Below are 24904 nucleotides of genomic sequence, written 5' to 3'. Positions count from 1 at the left end.
CGCTTGCCATGCGGTAGCAGAGAGAACAGTCTAAGACTAGGGTGGCTGGAGTCTTTGATCATTTTTAGTGCTTTCCTCTGACACTGCCTGGTATCGAGGTCCTGGATGGCAGGAAGCTTGGCCCCAGTGATGTACTGGGCCGTACGCACTACCCTCTGTAGTGCCTTGCGGGTCGGAGGCCGAGCAGTTGCCATACCAGGCAGTGATGCAACTAGTCATAATGCTCTCAATGGTGCAGCTGTAGAACCTTTTGAGGATCTGAGGACCCATGCCGAATCTTTTCAATCTCCTGAGGGGGAATAGATTTGTCGTGCGCTTGTGCTCTCTCTTGCTCTCTGTCTTGGTGTACTTGGACCATGTTAGTTTGTTGGTGATGTGGACACCAAGGATCTTGAAGCTCTCAACCTGCTCCACTACAGTCCTGTCGATGAGAATGGGGGCGTGCTCGGTCCTCCTTTTCCTGTAGTCCACAATCATCTTCTTTGTCTTGATTACGCTGAGGCTTTGTTCTTGTCCTGGCACCACACGGCCAGGTCTCTGACCTCCTCCCTATAGGCTGTCTCGTCTTTGTTTGTGATCAGCCCTACCACTGTTGTGTCATCAGCAAACTTAATGATGGTGTTGGAGTCATGCCTGGCCGTGCAGTCATGAGTGAACACGGAGTACAGGAGGGGACTGAGCACGCACCTCTGAGGAGCGCCTGTGTTGAGGATCCGCGTGGCGGATGTGTGGTTACCTACCCCTACTACCTGGGGGTGGCCCATCCGGAAGTCCAGGATCCAGTTGCAGAGTGAGATGTTTAGTCCCAGGGTCTTTAGCTTATTGGTGAGCTTTGAGGGCACAATGGTGATGAATGCTGAGCTGTAGTCAATGAATAGCATTCTCACATAGGTGTTCCTTTTGTCCAGGTGGGAAAGGGCAGTGTGGAGTGCAATAGCGATTGCATCATCTGTGGATCTGTTGGGGCGGTATGAAAATTGGAGTGGGTCTAGGGATTCTGGGATAATGGTGTTGATGTGAGCCATGACCAGCCTTTTAAAGCACTTCATGGCTACAGACGTGGGTGCTACAGGTCTGTAGTCATTTAGGCAGGTTGCCTTAGTATTCTTGGGCACAAGGACTATGGTGGTCTGCTTAAAACATGTTGGTATTACAAACTCGGCCAGGGAGATGTTGAAAATGTCAGTGAAGACACTTGCCAGTTGGTCAGTGCATGCTCACAGTACACGTGCTGGTAATCCGTCTGGACCTGCTGCCTTGTGAATGTTGACCTGTGAAAGGTCTTACTCACATTGGCTGAGGAGAGCGTGATCCCCCAGTCTGTATATCCCGTTTATCGTCTGGATATCCTGTTTATCGTCTGTATATTCTGTTTATCGTTGGTATATCCTGTTTATCGTCTGTCTGTATATCCTGTTTATCGTCTGTATATCCTGTTTATCGTCTGTCTGTGTATCCTGTTTATCGTCTGTATATCCTGTTTATCGTCTGTATATCCTGTTTATCGTCTGTATATCCTGTTTATCGTCTGTATATCCTGTTTATTGTCTGTATGTATATCATGTTTATCATATGTATTTCCTATTGTCTGTATATCCTTTTTATCATCTGTATATCCTGTTTATCATCAGTGTATCCTGTTTGTCATCAGTATATCCTGTTTGTCATCTGTCTGTATATCCTATTTATCATCTGTCTGTATATCCTGTTTATCGTCTGCATATCCTGTTTATCATCTGTCTGTATATCCTGTTTATCATCTGTATATCCTGTTTATCATCAGTATATCCTGTTTATCATCTGTCTGTATATCCTGTTTATAGTCTGCATATCCTGTTTATCATCAGTATATCCTGTTTATCATCTGTCTGTATATCCTGTTTATCATCTGTATATCCTGTTTATAGTCTGCATATCCTGTTTATCATCTGTCTGTATATCCTGTTTATCATCTGTATATCCTGTTTATAGTCTGCATATCCTGTTTATCATCTGTCTGTATATCCTGTTTATCATCTGTATATCCTGTTTATTGTCTGCATATCCTGTTTATCATCTGTCTGTATATCCTGTTTATCCTCTGTATATCCTGTTTATCATCTGTATATCCTGTTTATCATCTGTATATCCTGTTTATCATCAGTATATCCTGTTTGTCGTATGTCTGTATATCCTGTTTATCGTCTGTATATCCTGTTTATCATCTGTCTGTATATCCTGTTTAGTGTCTGTATGTATATCATGTTTATCGTCTGTATATCCTGTTTATCATCAGTATATCCTGTTTGTCGTATGTCTGTATATCCTGTTTATCGTCTGTATATCCTGTTTATTGTCTGTATATCCTGTTTGTCGTATGTCTGTATATCCTGTTTATCGTCTGCATATCCTGATTATCATCTGTCTGTATACCCTGTTTATCGTCTGTATATCCTGTTTATTGTCTGTATGTATATCATGTTTATCATATATATATCCTATTGTCTGTATATCCTGTTTGTTGTATGTCTGTATATCCTGTTTATCGTCTGTATCCTGTTTATCATCTGTATATCCTGTTTATTGTCTGTATGTATATCATGTTTATCATATATATATCCTATTGTCTGTATATCCTGTTTGTTGTATGTCTGTATATCCTGTTTATCGTCTGTATACCCTGTTTATCATCTGTATATCCTGTTTATTGTCTGTATGTATATCATGTTTATCATATATATATCCTATTGTCTGTATATCCTGTTTGTTGTATGTCTGTATATCCTGTTTATCGTCTGTATACCCTGTTTATCATCTGTATATCCTGTTTATTGTCTGTATGTATATCATGTTTATCATATATATATCCTATTGTCTGTATATCCTGTTTGTTGTATGTCTGTATATCCTGTTTATCGTCTGTATACCCTGTTTATCATCTGTATATCCTGTTTATTGTCTGTATGTATATCATGTTTATCATATATATATCCTATTGTCTGTATATCCTGTTTGTTGTATGTCTGTATATCCTGTTTATCATCTGTATACCCTGTTTATCATCTGTATATCCTGTTTATTGTCTGTATGTATATCATGTTTATCTGTATATCCTATTGTCTGTATATCCTGTTTGTTGTATGTCTGTATATCCTGTTTATGTCTGTATACCCTGTTTATCATCTGTATATCCTGTTTATTGTCTGTATGTATATCATGTTTATCATATATATATCCTATTGTCTGTATATCCTGTTTGTTGTATGTCTGTATATCCTGTTTATCGTCTGTATATCCTGTTTATCATCTGTATATCCTGTTTATTGTCTGTATGTATATCATGTTTATCATATATATATCCTATTGTCTGTATATCCTGTTTGTTGTATGTCTGTATATCCTGTTTATCGTCTGTATACCCTGTTTATCATCTGTATATCCTGTTTATTGTCTGTATGTATATCATGTTTATCATATATATATCCTATTGTCTGTATATCCTGTTTGTTGTATGTCTGTATATCCTGTTTATCGTCTGTATATCCTGTTTATTGTCTGTATATCCTGTTTATTGTCTGTATATCCTGTTTGTTGTATGTCTGTATATCCTGTTTATCGTCTGTATATCCTGTTTATCGTCTGTATATCCTGTTTATTGTCTGTATATCCTGTTTATCGTCTGTATATCCTGTTTATTGTCTGTATATCCTGTTTGTTGTATGTCTGTATATCCTGTTTATCGTCTGTATATCCTGTTTATCGTCTGTATATCCTGTTTATTGTCTGTATATCCTGTATATCGTGTTTATCATCAGTATATCCTGTTTATCGTCTGTATATCCTGTTTATCGTCTGTCTGTATGTTCTGTTTATTGTGACAGCACCATTTCAACAAGTCAAATTCATATATGCAAATGTGTTTGCCAAATAAAGGTGATTCTGATCCGATAAAGTAGGTTTTGCTTTTCCGGATCATTCATTTTCTTAATCTAACACAGCCACTGCTTTGAAGTTCCACAATCACATGTTGGCTATCTCAACCTTATAAGCAATAAATATCCTAATAAGATTTGTAGGTTTTTATTGGGTGAAACCTTGTTTTATTAAAATGACATGAAACATCGAATATCTTATAAGATGTCTACGGGGTCATAATGAGCATTGTAAGATGTAGGCTATAATTGTCAACGAGTAGGATACACTGATGTTCCAATTGGGATGACTCTGCTGGTATCATGCCCCCTCTCCTTTCCTTAGTATGTGTGGCAGCTCTGAGACGCTGGCGTTACAATAGCTCTCTATGCGGGCGTGTGTGAGAGAGAGAACGCACGCTCGCAAACCATATGCACCTGCTCTGACGCCCTCACTCTCACATTAATATTATTGAGAAGAACTGTTGCCAGGACTGGAGTGCATCTTTAACGAGAGGCGTAGCTATTCAGTTGTGCTCCCCGGAGAAGAAATTTCCGCTTCCTGCTATGAAAAACATCGAACTTTTGACCTAATCGCATCAAATGTGGACTGCAGAACAGAAAAACAAGCAAGAAGTAATGGAATTCTGTATATGAAAGCGCAATTTAAAGCATCCGAGTGTGCTGAAAATATCGGTATGCACAAGTCGGGAAACTGAATGAAAGGTATTTTTCTTCCACATCTAAAACACCTTCAATATGTCGGAGAGAGGGGGTCTCCCGCGGATTGGGGGCACGCCATCTCCATATATGCAGCCGTCCAAGACAGTAACTATCTCCCCGAACCGTCCGGTTCAAATGAACCTGTATGCAACCTGGGAAATTGATCGCTCATCTCCAAGCTGTGTGCCCAGGTATGACCGTCTAAAAACTATGGCTTGGCGTTTTGAAGTGCCCTGATAACATCTGATTCTGACAGTCAAGGTTTTCAATCGACATTATTATAAAGAAGTTGCTACATAGTGTCGGCTTCTGCGGTCAGACGTAGTCTCGGTATACTGCTGAATCATTGGGACGAAGTCACCTGTTTCCCCACCACGAGAGAAGGAATGTAGACCTAGGTAGAATACAAGTTCAAACAAATTAATGAGTTCATAAAAATAACATCATATAATAATATTATTCAAGTTAAAATAACAACAGAGGCCTATTTCTGTATTTGATTTTGAATAATGCAACTTGCAGTGCTGCAATTGACTGTAAATATGAATATTCAGGTGACTTGCCTGGTTAAATAAAATAAAAATGACTGCAAAGTGTAGTAGTCACATTGATACAATTAGCGGGTTGTGGTAGGCTGCAGGTAGTGAATATTAGGGAGTGTCTTTAAAGGGGAAATCCTAAATTCAAACCATAATAAAGTGACCACCCCACCATTGTTTTGGAAAACAGTAGAGTGATGGGGCTCAAGTTCATAGACAGCTATGGATGCAAGGACTTATCATCCATGAGAACAAAATTATAGGTTTAACTCTGTTTTGAGGCTATACAGTGTTTGTTCACAATTACATTATTTACAAACTATAGAATAAACAGGCTTATATTTTGGGTTCTGATAGAATATGACAGTTGAGATAAGCTCATGAGGCATTTGAGTTATTCTTCAACACAAGAATCAATGGGTTTATACTGTGCAGAGCATTTGGAAAGTATTCAGACCCCTTGACTTTTTTCACATTTTATTACATTACAGCCTTATTCTAAAATTGATGAGGGATTTAAAAAAAATCAATCTACACACAATACCCCATAATGACATAGCAAAAAATGTTTTTTAGAAATGTTTGCTAATTTTATTATAAAAAAATAAAAAAACTTACTTACCAAAGTATTCAGACCCTTTGGTATGAGACTCAAAATTGAGCTCCGGTGCATCCTGTTTCCATTTATCATCCTTGAGATGTTTCTATAACTTGATTGGAGTCCACCTGTGGTAAATTCAATTGATTGGATATGATTTGGACACACACACCCGTCAATTTAAGGTCCCTCCAGTTGACAGTGCATGTCAGAGCAAAAACCAAGCCATGAGGTCGAAGGAAATGCTAGACAGGATTGTGTCAAGGCATAGATCTGTGGAAAGGTACCAAACAATTTCTGCAGCATTGAAGGTCTCCAAGAACACAGTGGCCTCAATCATTCTTAAATGGAAGTTCGGAACCACCTAGACTCTTCCTAGAACTGGCCGCCCAGCCAAACTGAGCAATCGGGGGAGAAGGGCCTTGGTCAGGGAGGTGACCAAGAACCCGATGGTCACTCCGACAGAGCTCCAGAGTTCCTCTGTGGAGATGGGAGAACCTTGCAGAAGGACAACTATCTCTGCAGCACTGCACTATTCAGGCCTTTATGGTAGAGTGGTCAGACGGAAGCCACTCCTCAGTAAAAGGCAAATGACAGCCCGCTTGGAGTTTGCCAAAAGGCACCTAAAGGATTTGCAGACCATGAGAAACAAGATTCTCTGGTCGTGTGAAACCAAGATTAAACACTTTGGCCTTAATGCCAAGTGTCACGTCTGGAGGAAACCTGGCACCATCCCTACTGTGTAGTATGGTGGTGGCAGCATCATGCTGTGGGGATGTTTTTCAGCGGGAGGGACTGGGATACTAGTAAGGATAGAGGGAAAGATGAACGGAGCAAAGTACAGAGAGATCCTTGATGAAAATCTGCTCCAGAGCGCTCAGGACTTCAGACTGGGGCGAAGGTTCACCTTCCAGCAGGAGTTATGACCCTAAGCACACAGCCAAGACAACACAGGAGTGGCTTCAGGACAAGTCTCGGGACAAGCCTCTGAATGTCCTTGAGTGGCCCAACCCGAGCCCGGTCATCTCTGGAGAGACCTGAAAATAGCTGTGCAGCGACGCTCCCCATCCAACCTGACAGAGCTTGAGAGGATCTGCAGAGAAGAATGGGAGAAACTCCCCAAATACAGGTGTTCCAAGCTTCATACCCAAGAACACTTGAGGCTGTAATCGCTGCCAAAGGTGCTTCAACAAAGTACTGAGTAAAGGGTCTGAATACTTATGTAAATGTGATTTATTTTTAATAAATTAGCAAACATTTCTAAACCTGTTTTTGCTTTGTCATTATGGGGTATTGTGTGTAGATTGATGAGAGAAAAAACTGATTTCTTCCATTTTAGAGTAAGGCTGTGATGTAACCAAACGTGGAAAAAGTCAAGGGGTCTGAATGCACTGTATATCATTGATTTAAAAGACTAGAAGTGGCAGATCAACCCTTTTTAAAGGAAGAGAACATTCAACTGTATAATGAAAACCAATGTTTGGAGGATCATGAAGAAGGAGTCTAAGATCGTAACTGACCAGGATGTAAAGGGTCCAAATCAACATATCCCCGAGCAGTTGGGTAGGCAGGGTGCCATAGACAGCTGCTCCTAAACCCCACAGGAAGACAACATGCTGTCAGAATAAATAATTATACAGCACATACTGAGGAGAAGCAACATAAACGATTGGCTAATTATTACTTCTTCCTACATGTATACGCCTACAGACTGTTGCTAAGCAGGGCCTACTCGTCCATTACGTCATCGAACAGATGATTTAAATGTTACCAATGCTACACATTTTTCTGATACTGCTTTTTGTCTTGTAGCAATAGAGAAGAGGGGGTAGGAGTGGGGGTGGTTTGTGGACTGTCGACGGACCCCTCTGAAGGGTCAAGGCTGCCTGCAGGGTTGCTCTCTGGCAGGGAAAATGGAGAGAGGATGTGGGTGGATTTGAAGAAGAGCTGGATGAAAATGATTTGTTTCTCTTAAAATGGTCCGTACACTCTGTATAGTATATTGAAATGTTTATCTTTCTTTCATGTATAGAACCTTGAAGCTGGCCTTTTGGCCTTGACTTGATGCTGGGGTAACTCTTGTTTCCTCCCTCTAGTTCTGATTCTCAGTAAAGTCCTTATTTAAAGGAGAATGCACCTCATCATATGTTATCTATTTGTACAAATGGAATTAAGAAGGAGCCTGGGTGGCTTATAATCACTTTATCTATTTCTATTTAGCCTCCAGCGCCATGTCTTTGGCATGGTTTTAGGAAATATATAAACTATTACCCAGACATCTCCTAACCCAATCAGCTGTTCACTGGTAACCCTCACCAGTCTCTCTCTCTCTCTCTCTCTCTCTCTCTCTCTCTCTCTCTCTCTCTCTCTCTCTCTCTCTCTCATGCTTTAGTGAGTAAAATAACATGTCATTGTCAAAGACTAGACTGATACTTTCTTCCCTCATGTAGTTGGTTCAGACTAAACAGATAAATATGAATATCACCCTTTTCTCCAAACCCAGGCTCTTCACTGTTACCCTGAAGAAGCTGCTGATGCTTCAGGAGCTGGACAGAGACCTAACCTCTGTTGTCATTGCAGTCAAACTCCAGGTGACCCTCTTCACATTCCCCCTTCCACAAAGTATACATAGATGTACAGTAGTAGGATGTTTTGCAGAAGTACTTTCTTTAGTGTTTATAACTCTACACAAGTGACTAGTCAGAACTTGTTGATCCATGGAGATGTATAACGATGTATAAGGAGATGTATAAGGAGACTTATAAGGAGATGTATAACGGTGTATAAGGAGACGTATAAGGAGATGTATAACGACGTATAAGGAGATGTATAACGACGTATAAGGAGACGTATAAGGAGATCTATAAGGAGACGTATAACGATGTATAAGGAGATGTATAAGGAGATTTATAAGGAGATGTATAACGATGTATAAGGAGACGTATAAGGAGACGTATAAGGAGATGTATAAGGAGACGTATAACGATGTATAAGGAGACGTATAAGGAGATGTATAACGATGTATAAGGAGATGTATAAGGAGATGTATAACGATGTATAAGGAGACGTATAAGGAGACGTATAAGGAGACGTATAAGGAGACGTATAACGATGTATAAGGAGACGTATAACGATGTATAAAGGAGATGTATAAGGAGATGTATAACGATGTATAAGGAGATGTATAACGATGTATAAGGAGATGTATAAGGAGATGTATAACGATGTATAAGGAGATGTATAAGGAGATGTATAACGACGTATAAGGAGATGTATAAGGAGACGTATAAGGAGATTTATAAGGAGATGTATAAGGAGATGTATAACGATGTATAAGGAGATGTATAAGGAGATGTATAACGATGTATAAGGAGATGTATAAGGAGATGTATAAGGAGATGTATAACGATGTATAAGGAGATGTATAAGGAGATGTATAAGGAGATGTATAAGGAGATGTATAAGGAGATGTATAAGGAGATGTATAAGGAGATGTATAAGGAGATGTATAACGATGTATAAGGAGATGTATACGATGTATAAGGAGATGTGTAAGGAGACATGTAAGGAGACGTGTAAGGAGACGTATAAGGAGACGTATAAGGACACGTATAAGGAGACGTATAACGTGTGGAATATCCTCTTAGGGATCAAAGCGCATTTTACGTTCCAATGAGATCCTGTTGGCATCGGCTGGACTTACTGAGACTGATCTTCAGCTGACATTCTCCTTGCAAGTGAGTTACCCTGGGGGTTTTGCACAGACTGTTATGCGTATGCAAATGGTGTGTGGACGAGAGGCCAATGCTTTTTAACATTTCCAAAGACTATATTTCCAGTGCCTCTCTGATTCTGTCAACCTCCCCATCTTTACTTCCTCTAGTATCCACATTTTTTGAAACGAGATGCCAACAGACTGCAGATCATGTTGCAGAGGAGGAAGAGGTACAAGAACCGCACCATTCTGGGCTATAAGACCCTGGCTCTGGGCCTTATCAACATGGCAGAGGTAAGAGGGCTTCACCTCACCCCAGCTGTTAGCTGCAATAATTACGAACATTGAGGCTTTTGTTTGTATAAAACGCCATCCTGCATCTACACTACTGTCTCTTTCATCTCTTGTCGTTTCCCTCTCTCCCCCTCTTTTGTAATTGTTACCCCCCATTGTCTGTCTCTCTTCTCCTCCCACCTCCTCCCCAGGTGATGCAGCATCCCAGTGAGGGAGCCCGTGTGTTGGCTCTCCACACCACAGTGAAGGACACGGCTGTGACTGTGGCCGAGATGAGGGTCTACTCACTCTCCAGCCAGCCCATCGACTACGAGGTGTCCAAGGCCAAACTGTCAGGTAAGGTAAGGGAGACCCAAAGAGCGCATAGGAGACAAACCGTAGGGAAGTAAGGCCTTCAACATGGACCCAATAAATGTTTTTAACAATGGGCAATGTGCTTGTATAGAATTGTTTGTAAGTATCCACAATGTCAGTGTATTGAACAGTTCAACATGTAGGTACCAGTACCACACCATGGTCAGTGAGTGGAATCATCCAATCAGCCACTGCCTTACTCGCGTAACACCAGGTTTAACCATCCAATCAGCCACGGCCTTACTCGCGTAACACCAGGTTTAACCATCCAATCAGCCACGGCCTTACTCGCGTAACACCAGGTTTAACCATCCAATCAGCCACGGCCTTACTCGCGTAACACCAGGTTTAACCATCCAATCAGCCACGGCCTTACTCGCGTAACACCAGGTTTAACCATCCAATCAGCCACGGCCTTACTCGCGTAACACCAGGTTTAACCATCCAATCAGCCACGGCCTTACTCGCGTAACACCAGGTTTAACCATCCAATCAGCCACGGCCTTACTCGCGTAACACCAGGTTTAACCATCCAATCAGCCACGGCCTTACTCGCGTAACACCAGGTTTAACCATCCAATCAGCCACGGCCTTACTCGCGTAACACCAGGTTTAACCATCCAATCAGCCACTGCCTTACTCACGAAACACCAGGTTTACCTACTATTCTCATCATAATGTATTCACGTCCCCTCCCCCTCATCATTTTCTCCTCCCCCTTCTTCCCCTCCCACTCATCTCCTTATCCTACACCTATACATTACGTATCTCTTCTCTGGCTCCCTGTAACTCACAGACTGCTCCCCTGACATTGACAACTACTCCGAGGAAGAGGAAGAGAGCTATTCATCAGAGCAGGACGGGAGTGATGACCCTGCTCACATCCAGGTGAGGAGGAGGGAGAGGAGGGTGGATGGGTCTGGATGGAGTGTCTGTCCAGTTTGCTGGAGTGTCTGTCCAGTTTGCTGGGGTGTCTGTCCAGTTTGATGGGGTGTCTGTCCAGTTTGATGGGGTGTCTGTCCAGTTTGATGGGGTGTCTGTCCAGTTTTATGGAGTGCCTGTCCAGTTTGACCACTAAGTTGATCCTCCCTCTGTTTCAGTATCTGTTCGACGAAGAAGATGACATGAGGAAGAAGAAGCACAGACGCAAACTCACCTCTGCAGCCTCCATCACCAGTGGTCATGTAAGCATTAAGTCTACTGATCTGTCTGTCTTTGCTGTTGTGACTACCTGCCACTCTTCTAGTCACACCGTTTCAAATCTATGTGTTCCTTTAACCCGGCAGCCCAACATCAAGCAGAAGTTTGTGGCCTTGTTGAAGAGGTTTAAAGTGTCTGATGAGGTGGACTTTGGCCTGAAGCATGTGTCCCAAGAGCACATCCGTGATGTGGAGGAGGACCTGGATGAGCTCTATGACAGTCTAGAGATGTACAACCACAGTGACAGCGGGCCAGAGATGGAGGAGACGGACAGCATCCTCAGCACACCCAAACCAAAGCTCAGGTCATGACACACCGGACTTATCTGTAGCTAACACATGTATGTTCTCACAAACATCCACCTAACAGAACTCTGGTGACCTCTACTCTCTCTGACTGTCCAGGCCCTTCTTTGAGGGCATATCCCAGTCCAGCTCGCAGACCGAGTTTGGCAGTCTGAACAGCAGGTGCAGTCTGCCCAAAGACACCCTGAGCCCAGTGAGTACAGTTGGAGCAGAGTATGAGCACAGTTGGAGCAGAGTATGAGCACAGTTGGAGCAGAGTATGAGCACAGTTGGAGCAGAGTATGAGCACAGTTGGAGCAGAGTATGAGCACAGTTGGAGCAGGGTAGAGTACAGGTGGAGCAGAGCAGAGTAGAGCACAGGTAGAGTTAGAGTACAGTTGGAGCAGGGGTAGAGTACAGTTGGAGCAGAGCAGAGCAGGGCACAGGTAGAGCAGAACACAGGTAGAGTAGAACACAGGTAGAGTAGAGCACAGTTGGAGTAGAGTAGGAGCAGAGCATGAGTAGAGTACAGTTGGAGCACGAGTAGAGTACAGGTAGAGTAGAGTACGAGTAGAGTAGAGTACAGTTAGAGTTGGAGCGGAGTAGAGTTGGAGCAAAGTACAGTTAGCTGGTCATCTAAGTCCACTCCCAATGGCCACTGTTTTCCTGCTGTCTGACTTTCAGCAAGAAGATCAGCCCCAATCAGTCAAGATGAACCGCACTCGCTCCCGCAACCTGGATGACTCTAAGACAAACACTCAGGTGAGACCATCCAACTCCCCACACACACTCTTTTTCTCTGCTCTCTTACTCTCCCTCTCTCATTGGTGTCCTGTGCATTTCAGTGTTATGTCTGTCTGTCTTGGTTGTCTGTCTTGGTTGTCTGTCTGGCTATCTGTTGTAGTGATGTGCAGTTCGCAAACAACTCTTCTTTTCTTTTACCGGACTCGAGTCATGATTAGTTTTTTTGGAGTGACTTTCATTATAGTAGTTAGTTTGATTTTCTAGTCGTACAGCAGGGTTAATACATGCTCCTCCGACAGCCGCTCCAGAGACCTGCTCCTACAATCAGCTGTCTGTCGTAGATGCACAGAAAAAGAGATCATGAGCATAGAGAAGAAAACTCCATGTTAAGAACTGATCATTGATCGCATGGTGCAAGAATTACTTCAAATATTTGATTATTGAATGTTATGAGGGACAAAGCTTTGTAAAACCGAAACATACACAGCCTCTGCTCAACAAGAACGTGAGCACAAATATTTTGGGGGGGCTGCAATGTGCATTCCACCAAGAGTCTAGACCTTGTTTTAAATGCATCTTGAAATCATCTGATCTGAATGCCTTACAATCAACAAATGTACATTGTTTAAAGTCTCCGTCACAAATGACCGCTCCAACAAAGCCCCCTATGGTGAACAACATGTGAACGAGAGGCTCGTAGTTCATCGTTCGCCAGTAGGGGTCCTGTATGCTCTGAATGTTAAAACTTCTTATGGCTGGGGGCAGTATAGAGTAGCTTGGATGAATAAGGTGCCCAGAGGTTCCCAGAGTAAACTGCCTGCTACTCAGTCCCATTTGCTAATATATGCATGTTATTAGTATATTTGGATAGAAAACACTCTGAAGTTTCTAAAACTGTTTGAATGATGTCTGTGAGTATAACAGAACTCATATGGCAGGAAAAAACCTAAGAAAAAATCCAACCAGGAAGTGGGAAATCTGAGGTTGGTCAATATTAAATGATGGACATTATTGAACAACACAAACATTTATTGTGGAACTGGGATTCCTGGGAGTGCATTTGGATGAAGATCATCAAAGGTAAGTGAATATTTATAATGTTATTTCTGACTTCTGTTGACTGCACAATATGACTGATATCTTTTCGGCTTGTTTGGGCTATGAACTCTGTACTCAGATTATTGCATGGTGTGCTTTTTACGTACATCTTTTTTGAAACCTGACACAGTGGTTGCATTAAGGAGAAGTTTATCTAAAGTTCCATGTATAACACTTGTATTTTCATAAACATTTATAATGAGTATTTCTGTAAATTGATGTGGCTCTCTGTAAAATCGCTGGATGTTTTTAGAACTACTGAACATAACGTGCCAATGTATACTGAGATTGTTTTATATAAATATGAACTTTATCGAGCAAAACATACATGTATTGTGTAACATGAAGTCCTATGAGTGTCTTCTGATGAAGATCATCAGAGGTTAGTGATTAATTATATTTCTGATTTTTGTGACTCCACTCTTTGGCTGGAAAAATGGCTGTGTTTTTCTGTGACTTGGCTCTGACCTAACATAATCGTTTGTGGTGCTTTCGCTGTAAAGCATATTTGAAACAACAAGATTACCTTTAAAATGGTAAAAGATACTTGTAAGATACTTGTATGTATGAATTTTAATTATGAGATTTCTGTTGTTTGAATTTGGCGCCCTGCACATTCACTGGCTGTTGTCATATCGATCCCGTTAACGGGATCTCAGCCCTAAGAAGTAATGACTCAAATGAACGAAATGAGTCGAAAGATCTGTTCTTTTGACTGAATGAGTTGAAAAGACCTGAGTCAGTAAAGAGCTGAACTTCCCATCACTAGTCTGTTGGTTTGTTTAGGAGCTGATTGATCCGAAGGGGTTACTGGAGACAACCGCCTGCATCACTGTCTCTGTCCCAGAGAAGCTACCCAGGACCCCGACGAGGGAACTGAGGAGCAGCAACAGTGAGAGCCACACCACCATGCCCTCCCCCAGGTCAGTCTAAAATCTTCCACATGCTTTGGTTCGCTGGCGCCTAAAACCAAACGAGTGTGCTCGCATACTCCCTTAAAATACGTTCGCCTGAAAATGTTGAAAAAAGTGTCAATATTACTGTTTGTCCATCAAGTAATCTGTCATTCATTTTGACGTTTTTGCAGAGGAGATCGTAGTCGCACAATTTTACATCTAACTAAGATGTTTGGTACAGTATTTCTTAATGAAAAAATGTGCATGAAAACGAGTCGTCTCGAGTTGAATGACAACAGACTTTATTGAAGAATCCCTACTGTTGACCAATGACTGACGGAGGGGCGTCAACTTTGGTTTCTGAAAAAATCCTTGCTGGAGACAAAAACTTCACAAAATGTCATCTTAATATATGCACCAAACTGTTCCAAACTGTTTTGGATGGGAAGCATGTGGAGACACACACACACTACCTGTCAATGCCACACATGCACTCCACACTTTCTGTCATAGTGTGTGTGTGTTCCAGGTTGAATGCTGGGCACACACCCAGGCAGAGACGTGGGACGCCAATGAAGGAGAGGCGAGCGCTGTCCAAACCACTGAGCGAACGCACCAACAGCTCTGACAGCGAGAGGTCACCAGAGCTCAGCCGCACCCCACAGGTGACCCCTAACCAGAGCCAGTCCACTAGTCCTTACCCATACTCACCCTGGAGCTAAGTCTTTAAATGGGGATTCTCTGTTTGCAGGGGGTGATTCTGACTGGTAGTGATTCTGTTTCATTGAAGCATGTGTGCGCCCAGTATTTGACTGGTGAACGTGTGTGTGTGTGTGTGTGTGTGTGTGTGTGTGTGTGTGTGTGTGTGTGTGTGTGTGTGTGTGTGTGTTGGTAGGTGCCCAGGAAGGCTGTGTATGACCAGCTGAATCTGGTCTTCTCCTCAGACACTGCCCTACCAGACAGCCTAGTCCTGGTCAACACCAGTGATTGGCAGGGACAGGTATTCTCCATTCACTCCTTCATTTCTATCTTCAGCATTGTCCCTCACTTCTCCACTCCCTGTGGACATATTTACTTGCGCATTTGTGGTAATATGTGTCTGTATGTTTGTGTCCTCTGGTAAACGTGTGCAGTATGTGTCCGAGGTGCTACTGGCCCAGAAGCAGCCAGTTGTGTGTACCTGCTGTGGGGTGGAAATTCAGGCTGTCCTCACCACCCTCCTCACACGCATCCAAAAGTTGTGAGTAGCCAAAGAATCAATACTCGCCGGTTCAATTTCGACACACTTTGTTTGTGTTGAATTCATTGTGTAGTAATGGCGACCTATGATGAGCCTCTTCTATACATGTGCTCCAGTAACCTGACCCCTTCCTGCAGCTGTAACAGTAACTCGTCCACGCCGCCGCCGGTCAAGGTGGTGGTGGCAGGGGGACAGAGCTACCTGGGGGCCGTCCTACACATGTTTGTCAGTCAGCTGGCCAACAAAACATCTGATTGGCTCAGCCTCATCCACTTCCTGGTTGTCCCCCTGGGTAAGAGAGAGAGATGTTTAACACATTGCTTGGGTCTAGAAGATATACAATGTGACTGCTGTGAGACACTGTATGGTACATATCTAGAGTTATGTTTATGAAATGCTTATTTATAAGCCTGTTCAGATGATGCATAAACAAAGATTTACAAAAACACCCACTCTCATGTTCTGATAACTCCTCCTGACAGTGAGTTGCTTCACTCATTATGCCCCATGCAGCTGAAGCTCAGTACAGTGGGCTGCTCAGTGCTGCAGTACAGTGGGCTGCTCAGTGCTGCAGTACTGAGAGGGTTGGGTATATGAACCGTGACTCACTGTGTGGCTACCTCTACTCTGCCTCCAGGCTGTCACCCTGTAGCCAAGCACCTGGCCTCCCTGGACCCTCGCTACAGTTCTGTGTTCCTGGACAATGCCTGGAAAGATCTGTTCAGCGGCCTTGAGCCCCCTCGCTCCAGTAAATCTCTCTCTTTGTCTCTCTCTCTCTCTCTCCACAACACTTGTCCTACTGAGCTGGTAGTATTCAAGCATGTGCCTTTGGGAACTTGATCAACATATCAATTAGACTAGAAAACAAGTGCAAGCTGCCCCACATCTTCTTTAGCTTGGGGACAGTTGAGATCCAGTCAGGCTTGCTCTCCCTACAGATTGACTCAGCCTTACTGTCTGTTCCCCTCCCGTCGGCTCCAGCTGCAGACGAAGTGGACGTGGCAGCAAGGATCAGGCAGTACATCAGCAGCGTCTCTGTCACACACCAGTTACCTATCGCTGAGGCCATGCTCACCTGCGAGAACAAGAGGTGGGTGGACTGTCCTGCGTACTTATATGACCTTACTGTTAACCAGGAAGAACATATTTTATTGGCCATTATTTTCACCCTACCAGATATGACGAAGACTCGTACCAGAAGTTTGTTCCCTTCGTTGGGGTAAGTAAATCAGTACTGATGGTTTTCGGCGATACTGATGTTGAGACAGTCTATTTTGCAAATAATGCCTGTAGCCTGAATTTTTATTTAAGCAATGTAAAGCAACAGATAAGGGATATCCAAAATATTCTCAAGTCATCCCTGGAGTGGTAGGCTGACACTAACTAACTGGTCCCTGTGTGTGAGACAGGTGGTGAAAGTAGGGTTGATTGAACCGACTCTGGCGTTTTCAGGTGGGTTCATATTTCTGGATGACCTATTTAAGTAATAAGGCCTGAGGGCCAATATACCACGGCTAAGGGCTGTTCTTACACACAACACAACGCGTCGTCCCTGGATACAGTCCTTAGCCGTGGTATATTGGCCATATACAACAAACCCCTGAGGTGCCTTATTGCTATTATAAACTGGTTACCAACGTAGTTAGAGCAGTAAAAATACATGTTTTGTCATACCTGTGGTATACGGTCTGATATACCACGGCTGTCAGCCAATCAGCACTCAGGGCTCGAATCACCCAGTTTATCATGTCTGTTAATGTTTAACTTTCTCTCCCCAGACTGTCCCTGGGCAGTTTTAAGGACCGTATTGATTTGGGCCTACAGGTGGAGACACTGAGGAGGCTGTTAGTGTTAGCTTGGCTGTTCCCTCTACCTCCCCACAATCTCATGGATCTCCCACAGGGATGCCCAGAGAGGCTGCCACACCCCCATCTCCCTCTCTGAGCAGCGGACTGGTGTAAGACAGCCACAGCGTACAACAGTCAGACATGAACAGTTCATTACCATCCCTGCAGTTAAACCCATGTTTTTAGTACATTGTTGAACAAGAGTTGTTTCTTACACTCTCTGCCTCTCGCTCAACCAGGAGCCCTAATATGTCCCATGGGGTGGACACCATTGGGCTGACGGTGGATTATTGGGTAGCGACATGCTCAGAGCGGAAGAAGGATGGGGAGCGGTGTGACAAGGGCTCCAAGAACACGCTGAAGAGTGCCTTCTGCTCCCTGCAGGTCAGCAGGCTGCCAGGAGGGTGCTCCACTGAGAACCAGCCCCAGGCCAACACCATGGCCATGACCATGGTTACCAAGGAGAAGAACAAGAAAGGTGAGGAGAACGGCTGGACTAGGAGTAGGGAAATAGCGGACTGTCCACCACATGCAGTTTGTCCAAATCACATTTTATTTGTCACATACACATGGTTAGCAGATGTTAATGCGAGTGTAGCTAAATGCTTGTGCATCTAGTTCCGACAATGCAGTAATAACCAACGAGTAATCTAACCTAACAATTTCACAACAAATACCTTATACACACAAGTGTGAAGGGATGAAGAATATGTACATAAAAATATATGAATGAGTGAGGAAACAGAACGGCATCGGCAAGATGCAGTAGATGGTATTGAGTACAGTATATACAGTGGGGAGAACAAGTATTTGATACACTGCCGATTTTGCAGGTTTTCCTACTTACAAAGCATGTAGAGGTCTGTAATTTGTATCATAGGTACACTTCAACTGTGAGAGACGGAATCTAAAACAAAAATCCAGAAAATCCCATTGTATGATTTTTAAGTAATTAATTAATTATTAATTATTAAATAATTATTGCATGACATAAGTATTTGATACATCAGAAAAGCAGAACTTAATATTTGGTACAGAAACCTTTGTTTGCAATTACAGAGATCATACGTTTCCTGTAGTTCTTGACTAGGTTTGCACACACTGCAGCAGGGATTTTGGCCCATTCCTCCATACAAACCTTCTCCAGATCCTTCAGGTTTCCGGGCTGTCGCTGGGCAATATGGACTTTCAGCTCCCTCCAAAGATTTTCTATTTGGTTCAGGTCTGGAGACTGGCTAGAACACTCCAGGACCTTGAGATGATTCTTATGGAGCCACTCGCCCTGGCTGTGTGTTTCGGGTCATTGCCATGCTGGAAGACCCAGCCACGACCCATCTTCAATGCTCTTACTGAGGGAAGGAGGTTGTTGGCCAAGATCTCGCGATACATGGCCCCATCCATCCTCCCCTCAATACGGTGCAGTCGTCCTGTCCCCTTTGCAGAAAAGCATCCCCAAAGAATGATGTTTCCACCTCCATGCTTCACGGTTGGGATGGTGTTATCCTTCTTCTTCCTCCAAACACGGCGAGTGGAGTTTAGACGAAAAAGCTCTATTTTGTCTCATCAGACCACATGACCTTCTCCCATTCCTCCTCTGGATCATCCAGATGGTCATTGGCAAACTTCAGACGGGCCTGGACATGCGCTGGCTTGAGCAGGGGGACCTTGCGTGTGCTGCAGGAGTTTAATCCATGACGGCGTAGTGTGTTACTAATGGTTTTCTTTGAGACGGTGGTCCCAGCTCTCTTCAGGTCATTGACCAGGTCCTGCCGTGTAGTTCTGGGCTGATCCCTCACCTTCCTCATGATCATTGGTGCCCCATGAGGTGAGATCTTGCATGGATACCCAGACCGAGGGTGATTGACCGTCATCTTGAACAACTTCCATTTTCTAATAATTGCGCCAACAGTTGTTGCCTTCTCACCAAGCTGCTTGTCTATTGTCCTGTAGCCCATCCCAGCCTTGTGCAGATCTACAATTTTATCCTGGATGTCCTTACACAGCTCTCTGGTCTTGGCCATTGTGGAGAGGTTGGAGTCTGTTTGATTGAGTGTGTGGACAGGTGTCTTTTATACAGGTAATGAGTTCAAACAGGTGCAGTTAATACAGGTAATGAGTTCAAACAGGTGCAGTTAATACAGGTAACGAGTGGAGAACAGGAGGCCTAACACTAACAGGTCTGTGAGAGCCGGAATTCTTACTGGTTGGTAGGTGATCAAATACTTATGTCATGCAATAAAATGCAAATTATTTACTTAAAAATCATACAATGTGATTTTCTGGATTTTTTGGAAAACCTGCAAAATCGTCAGTGTATCAAATACTTGTCCCCACTGTACATATGAGATGAGTAATGTAAGGTATGTAAACATTATATTAAGTGGCATTGTTTAAAGTGGCTAGTGATACATTTTTACATCAATTTTTCCATTATTAAATTGGCTGGAGTTGAGTCAGTATGTTGGCAGTAGCCACTCAATGTTAGTGATGACTGTTTAACAGTCTGATGGCCTTGTGATAGACTGTTTTTCAGTCTCTTGGTCCCAGCTTTGATGCACCTGTACTGACCTCGCCTTCTGGATGATAGCGGGGCGAACAGGCAGTGGCTCTCGTGGTTGTTGTCTTTGATGATCTTTATGGCCTTCCTGTGACATCGGTTGGTGAAGGTGTCCTGGAGGGCAGGTAGTTTGCCCCCGGTGATGCATTGTGCAGACCTCACTACCCTCTGGAGAGCCTTACGGTTGTGGGCGGAGCAGTTGCTATACCAGGCGGTGATACAGCCCGACAGGATGCTCTCGATTGTGCATCTGTAAAAGTTTGAGTGCTTTTGGTGACAAGCCGAATTTCTTCAGCCTCCTGAGGTTGAAGAGGCGCTGCTGCGCCACCTTCACCACGCTGTCTGTGTGGGTGGACCATTTCAGTTTGTTCATGATCTGTACGCAGAGGAACTTAAAACTTACTACCCTCTCCACTACTGTCCCATCGATGTGGATAGGGGGGTGCTCCCTCTGCAGTTTCCTGAAGTCCACGATCATCTCCCTTGTTTTGTTGACATTGAGTGTGAGGTTATTTTCCTGAACACCACACTCCGAAGGCCCTCACCTCCTCCCTGTAGGCCGTCTCGTCGTTGTTGGTAATCGAGCCTACCACTGTAGTGTCTTCTGCAAACATGATGATTGAGTTGGAGGCGTGCATGGCCACGCAGTCGTGGGTGAACAGGGAGTACAGGAGAGGGCTCAGAACGCACCCCTGTGGGGCCACAGTGTTGAGGATCAGCAGGCTGGAGATGTTGTTACCTACCCTCACCACCTGGGGGCGGCCCGTCAGGAAGTCCAGTACCCAGTTGCACAGGGTGGGGTCGAGACCCAGGGTCTCGAGCTTGATGACGAGTTTGGAGGGTACTATGGTGTTAAATGCTGAGCTGTAGTCGATGAACAGCATTCTCACATAGGTATTCCTCTTGTCCAGATGGGTTAGGGCAGTGTGGTTGCAATTGGGGCGGTAAGCAAATTGGAGTGGGTCTAGGGTGTCAGGTAGGGTGGAGGTGATATGGTCCTTGGGAACAGCAGACTGGGATAAGGATTGATTGAATATGTCCGTAAACACACCAGCACCTTATGTAGTGTAGAAAATGTAATAACTAACTACAATGAGAACCTTGCAATAGATACATGCTGTTAAGTGTTTTGGTTTGACCTCCCCCTCCCCCTCTGTGTGTTAATGTCTTCCATATCCACAGTCTCCACCATATTCCTGGGCAAGAAGCCCAAAGAGAGGGATGTAGACTGTAAAAGCCAGGTGGTTGAGGGCATCACCAGACTCATCTGTTCTACCAAGCAGCAGCAGACCAGCCTAAAAGGTACGCTGAACCTGTCTACTGTCAGCTTCAACATGATTGGTTGTTTTTAGGTGCTTGTAGATGGGAGTCGTGGAACTATTGGTTATTTTTCAGTGTCTGTTGACGGTGTGGAGTGGACCGATGTCAAGTTCTTCCAGCTGGCTGCCCAGTGGCCCACCCATGTGAAGTACCTACCAGTGGGGCTGTTTGGTTACAACAAGACCGCCACCTAGAGGCCAGCCCAGACAAGACCGCCACCTAGAGGCCAGCCCAGGCATGGATTATTGTTACAGGACCCAGGAGAGTTGTTACAGGACCCAGGAGAGTTGTTACAGGACCCAGGAGAGTTGTTACAGGACCCAGGAGAGTTGTTACAGGACCCAGGAGAGTTGTTACAGGACCCAGGAGAGTTGTTACAGGACCCAGGAGAGTTGTTACAGGACCCAGGAGAGTTGTTACAGGACCCAGGAGAGTTGTTACAGGACCCAGGAGAGTTGTTACAGGACCCAGGAGAGTTGTTACATGATGACCTGGATTGACGCCACTAAGAAGAGGCCATAATCTCTGTTATTTATTTGATGCTGGAGGGATGAGGAGTTTCTCTTCTTCCTCTTGCCATGATCCTAATAGTTGGACCTGTTTTCAGAAAGCCTTACTTTCTACATTGATTCATCATTTTTCTGTGAGATACTTTTTTGTGTGTGTGGCACAAGTGTGTGTGTGTGTGTGTGTGTGTGTGAGCACCCCAAACTCTTGTGAATTTATGTGCATATAGGCATGGGTTGTCATAGAAACAAACACTTAAAACACTACAGAAATCTAAAATATTTAGTCTACTTCAAAGCTTTTGGTGGTCAAACACATATTTTTTCATGGTACATGTACTATAGTGTGAGCACTGCAGATGTCCTTTTGTTACTGATATGCTTGAAATGGAGCTTCGGTGTCATCCATCATTTTGAGGTAATCTTTAAAAAATATTGACATGTCCTTTTGACCTGAATAAATAAATTATCACAACTTATACACTTGTTTTCCTATTGTTTCTTGGACTATTGTTTAACGATGACTCATTGTGAGAGATGGAAGACTGTCTAGTCATTTAAAGCTTAAAAGTTGGAAACTTGCAAGGAGTTCAAGACCAGGAATTATGACTAATCACGTCAATAAATCAAATGCTTCCTTGTATGTACTAGTCGAAAATGTGTTTGATGACAAGGGGGTCTTACTTACACTGTGGTCGAGGACACGGATGGGGTCAGATGATATCTTCAGAGCCAAACACCTCATGCTCTTGTTGAAGCCTTGCACCAGAGGCAATCCCATGACCTTTCCACGTTATCTTCAGAAGACTGAGGGGGTGGGCTCGTTTAAAAAATAATAAAAATAATAATAATTTTTAAACCGGTAAGATTCAAACTACCACCAAGGATCAATGTCAAGTATCTGTTAAAGAGGAATGAGTACTGCAAAAAAGGTAGAGAAGTGTACGATGCACATGGGCTGGGAAAATGGAAGCCATTGTATAGGTGGGAGGTTATGGGCAAGCATAGAATGACCGCAACTAACAGTAAGGAATCAACTCAGAACCAGGAGAAAACAGTTGTGCTCAAACACTTTATTCAGTTGAGATGCCTATCACTAGATATCACTCTGCATCTCCATCTGTACATTTCTCCAACTTTCTGCTACTCACAACCAGAGCATTCCACATGCTACTTGGCATGCATATGACACTAACGTGATGGATTGAGCTTTATCTCATTGTCCCTCTATATCCCATATGTTCTAATACGGTAATGTTCTACCGGATGCTGAACCTCTCCTACAGCCTGCTCTATTCTTCTCCTCAGTTGGATTTGACCAGTGGAGGAAGAACAATATCTAATGTAGTACTTCATCATTTAGTCTCCTCTAGCCTCAGTTCAACCCACACTGTCTTGGCCAGAACACACTAATACATTCATTTAGTCTCCTCTAGACTCAGTTCCCCCCCACGCTGTCTTGGCCAGAACACACTAATACATTCATTTAGTCTCCCCTAGACTCAGTTCCCCCCACGCTGTCTTGGCCAGAACACACTAATACATTCATTTAGTCTCCTCTAGACTCAGTTCCCCCACGCTGTCTTGGCCAGAACACACTAATACATTCATTTAGTCTCCTCTAGACTCAGTTCCCCCCACACTGTCTTGGCCAGAACACACTAATACATTCATTTAGTCTCCTCTAGACTCAGTTCCCCCCCCACACTGTCTTGGCCAGAACACACTAATACATTCATTTAGTCTCCTCTAGACTCAGTTCCCCCCACACTGTCTTGGCCAGAACACACTAATACATTCATTTAGTCTCCTCTAGACTCAGTTCCCCCCCACACTGTCTTGGCCAGAACACACTAATACATTCATTTAGTCTCCTAGACTCAGTTCCCCCCCACACTGTCTTGGCCAGAACACACTAATACATTCATTTAGTCTCCTCTAGACTCAGTTCCCCCCACACTGTCTTGGCCAGAACACACTAATACATTCATTTAGTCTCCTCTAGACTCAGTTCCCCCCACACTGTCTTGGCCAGAACACACTAATACATTCATTTAGTCTCCTAGACTCAGTTCCCCCCACACTGTCTTGGCCAGAACACACTAATACATTCATTTAGTCTCCTCTAGACTCAGTTCCCCCCACACTGTCTTGGCCAGAACACACTAATACATTCATTTAGTCTCCTCTAGACTCAGTTCCCCCCACGCTGTCTTGGCCAGAACACACTAATACATTCATTTAGTCTCCTCTAGACTCAGTTCCCCCCCACGCTGTCTTGGCCAGAACACACTAATACATTCATTTAGTCTCCTCTAGACTCAGTTCCCCCCACACTGTCTTGGCCAGAACACACTAATACATTCATTTAGTCTCCTCTAGACTCAGTTCCCCCCCACACTGTCTTGGCCAGAACACACTAATACATTCATTTAGTCTCCTAGACTCAGTTCCCCCCCACACTGTCTTGGCCAGAACACACTAATACATTCATTTAGTCTCCTCTAGACTCAGTTCCCCCCCACGCTGTCTTGGCCAGAACACACTAATACATTAATTTAGTCTCCTCTAGACTCAGTTCCCCCCCACACTGTCTTGGCCAGAACACACTAATACATTCATTTAGTCTCCTCTAGACTCAGTTCCCCCCACGCTGTCTTGGCCAGAACACACTAATACATTCATTTAGTCTCCTCTAGACTCAGTTCCCCCCCACACTGTCTTGGCCAGAACACACTAATACATTCATTTAGTCTCCTAGACTCAGTTCCCCCCACACTGTCTTGGCCAGAACACACTAATACATTCATTTAGTCTCCTCTAGACTCAGTTCCCCCCACACTGTCTTGGCCAGAACACACTAATACATTCATTTAGTCTCCTCTAGACTCAGTTCCCCCCACACTGTCTTGGCCAGAACACACTAATACATTCATTTAGTCTCCTCTAGACTCAGTTCCCCCCCCACACTGTCTTGGCCAGAACACACTAATACATTCATTTAGTCTCCTCTAGACTCAGTTCCCCCCCACGCTGTCTTGGCCAGAACACACTAATACATTCATTTAGTCTCCTCTAGCCTCAGTTCAACCCACACTG

At 43.8% G+C, this 24904-nt stretch overlaps 1 protein-coding gene across 1 annotated transcript; it reads left to right on the top strand.

Moving 5' to 3' along the window:
* The first annotated feature begins 4274 nt into the window (after positions 1–4274).
* On the top strand, positions 4275–22280 carry LOC135544148 (phosphofurin acidic cluster sorting protein 1-like). Its single transcript, XM_064971559.1, has 23 exons — positions 4275–4804; positions 8254–8341; positions 9398–9487; positions 9634–9759; positions 9951–10095; positions 10910–11001; positions 11214–11297; positions 11400–11617; positions 11718–11811; positions 12282–12359; positions 14226–14362; positions 14865–15000; positions 15231–15335; positions 15469–15575; positions 15713–15867; positions 16213–16323; positions 16557–16665; positions 16752–16794; positions 16985–17027; positions 17400–17532; positions 17662–17900; positions 21162–21281; positions 21375–22280. The coding sequence occupies exons 1-23, from the start codon at positions 4650–4652 to the stop codon at positions 21491–21493; spliced, it is 2727 nt and encodes a 908-aa protein (XP_064827631.1). The 5' UTR covers positions 4275–4649; the 3' UTR covers positions 21494–22280.
* The last annotated feature ends 2624 nt before the right edge of the window (positions 22281–24904 follow it).

This window comes from Oncorhynchus masou, chromosome 8 (assembly GCF_036934945.1).
Source record: "Oncorhynchus masou masou isolate Uvic2021 chromosome 8, UVic_Omas_1.1, whole genome shotgun sequence".
NCBI lineage: Eukaryota > Metazoa > Chordata > Actinopteri > Salmoniformes > Salmonidae > Oncorhynchus > Oncorhynchus masou.
Note: the sequence above shows the minus strand (reverse complement) of the source record. Positions and strands in the feature narration are given on the sequence as shown.

Coding starts and splice junctions, on each gene's coding strand:
- LOC135544148 (XM_064971559.1), top strand. CDS start 4,650: ATGTCGGAGAGAGGGGGTCTCCCGCGGATTGGGGGCACGCCATCTCCA. Junction 8,342..9,397: donor TCATTGCAGTCAAACTCCAG/GTGACCCTCTTC, acceptor ATATCCTCTTAG/GGATCAAAGCGCATTTTACG. Junction 15,868..16,212: donor CTTCCTGGTTGTCCCCCTGG/GTAAGAGAGAGA, acceptor CTCTGCCTCCAG/GCTGTCACCCTGTAGCCAAG.